At 37.2% G+C, this 9513-nt stretch overlaps 1 protein-coding gene across 1 annotated transcript in view; it reads left to right on the plus strand.

Annotated features, from left to right (window-relative positions):
* Positions 1–9513, plus strand: part of LOC107551824 (disintegrin and metalloproteinase domain-containing protein 11-like) — a 47283-nt gene that overhangs the window by 29354 nt on the left and 8416 nt on the right. The window contains exons 16-21 of the mRNA XM_016233576.1: positions 764–835; positions 1545–1637; positions 6841–6921; positions 7014–7064; positions 7391–7454; positions 9311–9402. Coding sequence (XP_016089062.1) covers positions 764–835; positions 1545–1637; positions 6841–6921; positions 7014–7064; positions 7391–7454; positions 9311–9402 — 453 coding nt within the window. The remainder of the gene's footprint in view (positions 1–763; positions 836–1544; positions 1638–6840; positions 6922–7013; positions 7065–7390; positions 7455–9310; positions 9403–9513) is intronic.

A 9513-nucleotide genomic window follows, 5' to 3' on the forward strand; every position in this document is an offset into this window, starting at 1 on the left:
AAATAACCCAGCACCTGGGTAAAAATATTAAAAACAACCCAATAAAATGACCCAACAGGCCGAACCCAGCATTTGGGGTAAAAAAATAAATAAATAAATAACCCAGCACCTGGGTAAAAATATTAAAAACAACCCAATAAAATGACCCAACAGGCCGAACCCAGCATTTGGGTAAAAAAAAAAAACAGAATTTTTTAGAGTGTATGGTTGTTAGAATGGCAAGGTACACTACACTCAGCATAACATAAAAATAATCAAATTCAACACCAATGAAAATTATACAAAAAAAAAAACGTGCCACTTATGCAGTGCATGCTGGCAAATGGAACATCTTCCAAATAAAATGACCCAACAGGCCGAACCCAGCATTTGGGGTAAAAAAATAAATAAATAAATAACCCAGCACCTGGGTAAAAATATTAAAAACAACCCAATAAAATGACCCAACAGGCCGAACCCAGCATTTGGGTAAAAAAAAAAACAGAATTTTTTAGAGTGTATGGTTGTTAGAATGGCAAGGTACACTACACTCAGCATAACATAAAAATAATCAAATTCAACACCAATGAAAATGATACAAAAAAAAAAAAACGTGCCACTTATGCAGTGCATGCTGGCAAATGGAACATCTTCCACCACAGACATCACAATAAACATATGAAGTAGTTTTAATGTATAATGGATAGATTTAGGTTCCTTAGCTTGCTCAACACTGCATATTTAATATAAGTATGGGGCAGTGACATATTTACTGTCGCTACAGTTGTTGGATCCTCCTGAATGTGGCAATGGCTTTGTGGAACAGGGAGAAGAATGTGACTGTGGCTCCCAAGTGGTGGGTGACAAGATAACGTCACACACATTTCCTTATATAATTTATTATATCCACACCCTGCCTTAAAGGGATAGTTCACTCAAAAATGTTTATTCTATCATCATTTACAAACATTTGGCACACAATAAACATATGAAGTAGTTTTAATGTATAATGGATAGATTTAGGTTCCTTAGCTTGCTCAACACTGCATATTTAATATAAGTATGGGGCAGTGACATATTTACTGTCGCTACAGTTGTTGGATCCTCCTGAATGTGGCAATGGCTTTGTGGAACAGGGAGAAGAATGTGACTGTGGCTCCCAAGTGGTGGGTGACAAGATAACGTCACACACATTTCCTTATATAATTTATTATATCCACACCCTGCCTTAAAGGGATAGTTCACTCAAAAATGTTTATTCTATCATCATTTACTTATCATTTACAAACATTTGGCATTAGCCATTGACTCCTATAGTATGGAAAAAATACTATGCAAGTCAGTGGTTACCATCAACTGTTTGGTTACCAACATTGTTCAAAATATAATATTTTGTGTTCAACAGAGAAAGAAACTTGTACAGGTTTTGAACAAGAGGAGGGTGAGTTTTCATTTTTGGGTGAACTGTCCCTTTAAAGAGTGCTCATATAAGAGAACAGGAAGGTGATTTTTGCAATGCTGTGATAAGCTAATGGGATGTTTTTATTGGATGTGCACTCTTGTAGGATTGCTCTCGTGCTGGGGGTGCATGCTGTAAAAAATGCACTTTGACCCATGATGCAATGTGTAGCAATGGACTCTGTTGTAGCCGTTGCAAGGTAAGTGGTGTTAGAATTGTTCACCTAAATTTTAATTATCATCATCATGTCATGACCAAGAGTTGTCAATCTCCAAATAGGACCAAAGGACCATCATAGTGGTGATTTTGGTTCTTTTTGGAGCTAGCTAGTCCTTGTTCATTAAACGTCATAGAAAATGTCCATAATACAATAGCTTTGTGTAGCTTTATGACTTTCTTTCTTCTGTGGAACACAAAGAAAATGCAAGTAATTACTGGTAATGAAAAAAACTTTTAAGATTTATAAAGAATGCACCATATAAGTAGACCATATGTTTTGTGCTATATTCCAAGTCTTCCAAAACACGTGGATTGGGTGAATGGATAAAAAAAAATGTTAGATGGTAAAATATATTGGTAACACTTTACAATAAGGTTCATTAGTAAAACATTAGTTAATGTATAAACTAACATGAACTAACCATGAGCAATACATTTGTTACTGTATTTACTAATCTTCACTAAGGTTAGTTAATAAAAATACAGATGTTCATTGTTAGTTCATGTTAGTTCACAGTGCATTAACTAATGTTAACAAGATTTTAATAAGCACGGCCAGGCCAACCACAGGTAACTAGGGTTATGTATGCTGTAGCCTGCTGGGGATTGGTGATACTCACAAGTAAGGTCAATAGAAACACCGGTAATGATGGTCACTGCTGAGGGAAATGTTGTCCGACCTTACATGTTTGAGCCGAACTCAGACACCGAATCGGCTACGACAGGAGACAACCAACCACCTCCTCAAACGCTCTTGCAACAGGATGTTTCAGAATGGTAATTCGTGTTTTTTTTTAAACACCGAATGCAGTAAATACAAACCTGACCAGCCGAGCGTTTGTACAAATGCGGATGTGTGACATGAATGAAAATGATTCCAGATTGGCGATGTAGTATTTGGTTTCTGTATTCTGTACTGTACTTGTCTGGAGATTTGGCAAAAGGAGAGTGGGACTGTGGGCAGTGCTCGGAGTCGTGACTAAAGGGGGTGACTGAATAGTTCTGACGTCACCTTTTTACGGAAGTCACAACTGCTTTACGAAAAATCACAGCTACTTTATGCAGGCTGTGTGCATTTGACTGTGGATTGACTGTTTTGAAACTTATATGGTAGTTACATAGACCTCGATTATCATGAAAAAAGCCAGGAAATTTCTGTTTTGACAATATGGGACCTTTAAAGGGGTCATATAATGCTATTTCAAGTTTTCCTTTCTCTTTGGACTGTTACAAGCTGTTCGTGAATAGATAAGATCCCTAAAGTTGCAAAGACTAAAGTCTCAAACCCAAAGAGATATTCTTTATAAAAGTTAAGACTCGTCCATGCCTTCCTAAAACGCCTCGTTTAAACACCCCCCCATGTCACTGTGTGGGAAGATTGGCATGACATCGCCCAAATGTTTACGCAAAGAAAGAAGGCATTACTTTTATTCTTGCTGTAGTATTGTTGCTGCCATCGCCACCATGTCGTGGAGACACTGTGTGTTTCGTTGCGAAAAGCGAAAATACTTTGTTTGGCCTTCCAAAAGAGGGCACAACTAGAAATCAGTGGTTAAGTTGTATTTACAATGCTGTTCCAGAACAGTTCAACCCAAATATTCATGTGTGTGCCACGCATTTTATGGAGCACTGTTTCCTGATCCTGGGAGAGTAGCCTACAATGCCGGCTGTTCTGACTCTCAGCCTGTAAGTATGTTTTCATATTTAAAGAATTGGCCACTGACTATTCAAACGCGAGTTTTGAGCAGTGTATTGCTTGTTGTTTGTCATTTCTCCGATCACAAATGCAGACATGGTTTTATGTTTACACGGTGCGATGCAACGCAGCGCGTAAAAAGACAGTATAAGTCATTATAATCAGTAAGTATGTCCCTACTGGATGCAACAAATGCCCCGTTTATAATGGGTTTTATTGTTTTTTTCTCGTCGCACCGGGACACGGCATCACAGTATGGTAAGGGGCGTAACATTTCCGTCACACGCTTGAGATATTCGGCCAATCACACCGCACTGGATAGCTGGCCAATCAGCGTACACCTCGCTTTTCAGAACGATGAGCTTTGTAAAAATCGACACTTTTCAGAAAGGCAGGTCATAGAGGAGCAACAATAATGTTTAGTATGTGGAAAATGTGTTTTTTGAACCTTAAACTGCATAAACACATTTCATTACACCAAATACACCAGATAATGTTCTTTTTAGCAATGTCATATGACCCCTTTAACTTTTGATGTATCTCCTGAGTTTTACACAAACTATTATACTGACCAACAAGTGACAAAAAAACTGATAAGAAAACCCCCCTAAAACGGCTCGTTCTAACACGCCCCCACATATCTAGGTCACTATGTGGGAATATCTGCATAATGTGCCCAAATGTGCATACACCAAATACACAAAATAATGATCTTTAAAAAATCATCATATGACCCCTTTAAAGCAGCGCTGCGCAGACTTATCGGTATATGACAGCAAAGTACTGCGAGAGCTATAAAGAGCAGATGGCTCTGTATGCTTTCCAAGCGCTCTCACAATACTTGGATGTTATACACCGATCAGTCTGCACAGTGCCGCTTCAAGTTGAACATATACCTAATGAAAATGTTACACATGAAGCAAAGTATTCACATGGCAAGATCACATATCAAAACAAGAAACATGACTTTGACAAACTTAAAAATAAAAGACTAAACTAAAAGAGACATGCCATGTACAATTGCAGACATATTTTCTACAGTTGGCAGTTCTAAAGGATACAAGTATGAATTGTTCAGCAAATCTTTTCACAAAGTCATCTAAATTCAAGACCTTGGTGTGTTTTGACTCAAGGCTGAGAACAGCCAAACTCAACAATCTACTCACTGCTACTGTAGACCTTAGGTGATTCTTCAGAGCTAAAAACAAACTCTGATCACATGTGGCACTGATTACTGGTAATATAACAGCTATTTTGTAAAGCTTGAACTGTTCAAAGAAACATCCTCCAAAAAAGGATTCACTGCAATAATGGATCGCTGTTTCTTATAGTGAATCAATGAGTTCAACAGCCTTGGAGTGGTCAACAGATTTAGACTTTAGCTTCTCAGGCAAAATATAAATGTCACTTAACACTTTTTGGAAGAGCACAAGACTTCCAATTTGGGCCATACCTTTCGCTTCCATGGATCATTAAGTTTTTTTGTTTTTTTCCCCCCTTAGTACTTACCAAATACAGGCAATCCATTCATGACATTGCAACATTAAATGTTTGCAAGCCCAGTGTGTTGCCACTAAGTTACTGAAGCTCCTTTGATACTCTGTCATGCATATTCCGCTGCACTTTAAGCCATTTTCAATGGATGTAAGATCCGGATAAGAAAATGTCTTTCCAACAAAGAAAAACCCAGCAGCTTTCTACCCAAGTAATTTTTTTATCAGTCATTATTTCATCACATTTTCATCTCTACATATTGATGCACCACTAAAAAAGAATCTATGAAGAAATACCATTTTACTTGTTTGTAACTTACAGTATATGGCCACTCAGACCACTGACTTGAGATAATACTTTTAGATGTACTGTCGGATGGTTTCTATTCTACACCTAGCGGTACATTTGAGCATATCTCAGTGATATTAACTCATTCAGTCATTTCCCTCAAATCACCTCATCATGATAAAAAAAAAATTAAAAAACGACAAATAGGCAATTCTAAATGAGTCCATTTGAAACTGTAACGGGGCTGACCAGACGTGAGACGTGTGGATCCATATGCAAGCTCTTATTTAGGAGAAGACAGAGACGTGGTCATACAACAGGCATGGGTCAGATAAAGGCAGACAGGTATATGGCGGGCAAAACACAAGAATAGTCCTAGGACTAGCGTAGGTCGACGATCAGCAGACAGAACCACAGGGGCGAGACTAGAGGGATAAATCCAGGGAGACAGGCAAAGATCAGAACCGAGAAAACTGACAAGGCAAGGCAAGGCAAAACAAGGAAACAAAACTAATAGGCTAAGTAGTGTAGCTATCAAACTGATAAGTGCTCAACAATACTCTGCAGTGCAATGGGATAAGAGTGAGAGTTAAATAGGGGATGTGTGAGTGATAACAGCTGTGTGCAATCAGTGCTGTGCAATCAACAGTGTGTGTGTCGTTAGTGCAGTGGATGGTGGGATATGTAGTCCGGGGTGATATGCAACAGTGTGTAGTGCAAGAGTCAATGAAATGGGAAGGGTGACCTCTGATGGCTAGCAGACGGAAGTTCATGGACCGGATACGTGACAGAAACTCAATGCAACAACAATGTAAACGCAACAAAATTAAGCCATGACCCCAAGTCATCCCTTATTAAAAATGCATATAGCACATTATACTGTACATTTAAAACCATCAAGTTAATAATGCAAAGAAGAACAAGGAGAATATACAATATTTTTAATTGATTTTTAATTTATAAATAGACTTTGAAAAGCCTTTGATTACTGACTTGATCTTGTTAGGTACATCTATTGTTGTCACCGGGAAAACTTATCTTGCAAGCGCCAATCTGGCAGCTAGAAAAAGAGAAATTTGAAATGCTAATTGGTCCAGGAAAATACTAAGATTTATATTTAATACATTGGCATACTAATGTAGAGGTAGCAATGTTTTCTCTTAGGGTGGCAGTTGCCACCCCATGTCACAGCCTCAATGATTCATTCACAAATCAGACTCTTCTAAGTTAGTCGACTCCATTATCCAATCTACAATGGAGCTGTGCGTTCACTGAAGAGAAGGATCAGTGAATAATTTTTTAAATTTCAGCATGTTTCTCCCATCAATATGTTGTTTAAAATTTATCCTATTGTGTTCCACAGAAAAAAGAAAGTCATAAGGCCAATTCACACTGCACCGGCTGATGCACATCAACGGCCAATGTCACCAGATTACAGTATGTCACTTTTCAGACATTCCAAGACATCCCAAATGCTGGTTCTACATCAAAAATAGGCACTAACCAATGCCAACGGATGCTGACAGGGTAACACTGATCTGACAAAACCAGACAAACGTGTCTGTTGCTGTCTGTTGGTGCAGTGTGAATTGGCCTATACAGCTTTGGAAGAGTATGAAGGTGCACTATTCATTTTTGAAGGGACTAGTCATCAGTCGATCTTTTTTTATAATTTAGTGTGATTCATTTCGTTTGTACGTTGCAGTATGAGCAGAGAGGAGTGATCTGCAGGGATGCAGTGAATGACTGTGATGTGCCGGAAACATGCACTGGCGATTCGAGTAAAGTAATTATACATTTAAATCATTGTTATCATAATAATAATAATCCTAATAATGTAAGAAATTTACATATGCTTCTCATTAATTTCTCAAACAGTGTCCACATAATGTCCACAAACTGGATGGTTACATGTGCAATGCTGGACTGGTAAAATAATTTCAGTTTTTCTGTCTAATATGAACCTTACATGTTTCTTGCAACCATAGTACTAAGCATTGTTGTTTACATGATTTACTGCATAACACTGGCAGACATATCTCGTTAAACAATTACATGGATAAGATTTAAATTAAAATTAATTTAAATGTTCCAGTGAGGGGCACTCAGTAATTTTTTTTGTTTGTTGTGCTGGCTGATTTGGCAGTTGGCTTGAACTTTGTTTAACTTTTCAGTATATGGACACAAAAGTGTTCAAAAGTGTAAGTCAGGCTGTGTAGACGGTATGCTGATGTACTCTCTTCTTGCTCTGTCAGGGGCGCTGCTATGGGGGTCGCTGCAAGACCAGGGATGCCCAGTGTCAGGTGCTCTGGAGCCACAGTGAGTAGCGTCTCTTATATTGTACAATATGTATTGGTTATAATGAATATTATTAGGAATGAATATTAACTATGGATATAGACATTTTGATTGATACCAGCTGCTAATAATTGTTTTAGTCAGTGTAGATCTATACTGTTTAGATTTTTAGTTAAATCTCCAGTCTTTAATTTTACATTATTCATATAATGCTTCGTCAGGCATCTAAATATATTAATGTAAACAAAGAGACTAATGATTAATGAAACGTAAGATGCCTGCAGAACTCTGCACTCAGGTGATTTTAAGATTTGAGGTGGTTGTAGAAAAGAGTGATGATAGAGGCACAGATGAGGAGAAGCAACTGGACTGTGCTAATATTGATAACCTGCACCAGACAGGATATTAGAGCTGTATGAATTTGTCAGATGAATTTCCTTAGATTACTTGCTCCTATTTAGATATTGGTTTGCATGGCATCAAATGATGGCTGTGATTACATAGTGATTTTAAAATAGTGCAATGAATCATTTTGAAAATTATTTTTTTGGTTTTAAAAATGTCTGCTTGCAACTCATAAATATGGGTTATTAAAATATGATAAAAAATTTATTACAAATTAATAATATACCATACAATTAAGAGTAACCTGGATGAATTAATGCTATAAATGTATTGTTCATTGTTAGTCCCTAGTTGTTAGTTAGTATCCAAGGTTATTTTAAAAGAAACATGTTTTTAAAACATAAATTTGAAAGAAAACCTTTCCATCACTGATAAGCTTGACACATACTCTATAGAACTACCCATTTTACTCACCAACATCTCCATCAACATTAGTGACTTGTACTACTGATTTCAACCAGAATGGCAAAGAGAGAAATTTCAGTTGTATTTGTCAGGGAAAGTGTCACATGAAAGTAACATGTTACACATATTAGTACATATAAAGTGTAACACATCAATTCTTTTAGAATACATTTTGTACATGAACAATTATGATTTGTGTAAAATCAAATCATCACTGAATATAAAAAATACTGTAAATGATTAAGAAATAGGTCTCTGAGACAGTAAATACACAACAAACCTGATATTTACAGGTCACTACTTTCTCAGCAGTAACATTAAACCTCTAAGCTCATCACTAGAATAAAATATTCGGCACATGGACATTTCTGACCCTGAATGAGACCATTAAATGCTTCACTGTAAAAGATGTTTTTACAGAAAATAAGTTTTTACAGAAAATACAATAAAAAGCTACAGTAAAAACCCTTACCTGAATGTGTCACGCTGTCTACAGTGTAGCAGCGAAGGAGATATACATAGAACAGTCTTTAATGATCCAAAACAAAAGGGAACACAGGGCTGGCAGGAACACACATAGCACATTGCGTGGACGTGAACAAAATGACATTAACACTGGACAAAGGAAACCAGGAACAGACACCACTATATATACACAAGACTAAACGAGGGTAATTGACAAGACACACCTGAACCAAATGACTAATCAAATGAGAGGGAGAAACTGGGTCATGAGGAGCACATGGGGAGAAAATACAACAAAACAGGAACATAGGTCTGACAGTATGACACATGTTTATATTTTAAATAAATAATTTAGTTTTTGGTAGTTCAAGTGACTTGGCGTATTAACATTATATCACTTAATGAAATTTATGGTTATTTGTAAAATATACAGGCACCAATATGTAGGGGTGAGCGCTATACCGGTATGAAAGTGACTTGAAAGTGATGAAAGTATTATGAAAGTATTATGTTGTTCCATGATATGGATTTTGCTATACCGTAGATACCGTTATAGATTCATGAATTCAAATTTTGCATTTATATAATTTTGTTCAATTTAGTATGCTTTGCCAATTTTAACACAAATGATGATAAAGAGTCGAGGCTGAACGTTTGTGTCCTCTGTGTGCAACGCCGTGCTACACAGGCATTAGTAATCAAACACATAGAGCATCGTAACAGACCAAATTAATAGAGCGCAAATCGCCTACTCCAGTTGAACTGGGGGGGGGGGCGCAGCAAGGCTGAGGGATAGTGTACAGTC

Source organism: Sinocyclocheilus grahami, unplaced genomic scaffold (assembly GCF_001515645.1).
Source record: "Sinocyclocheilus grahami isolate Dianchi unplaced genomic scaffold, SAMN03320097.WGS_v1.1 scaffold435.1, whole genome shotgun sequence".
NCBI classification, from domain to species: Eukaryota; Metazoa; Chordata; class Actinopteri; order Cypriniformes; family Cyprinidae; genus Sinocyclocheilus; species Sinocyclocheilus grahami.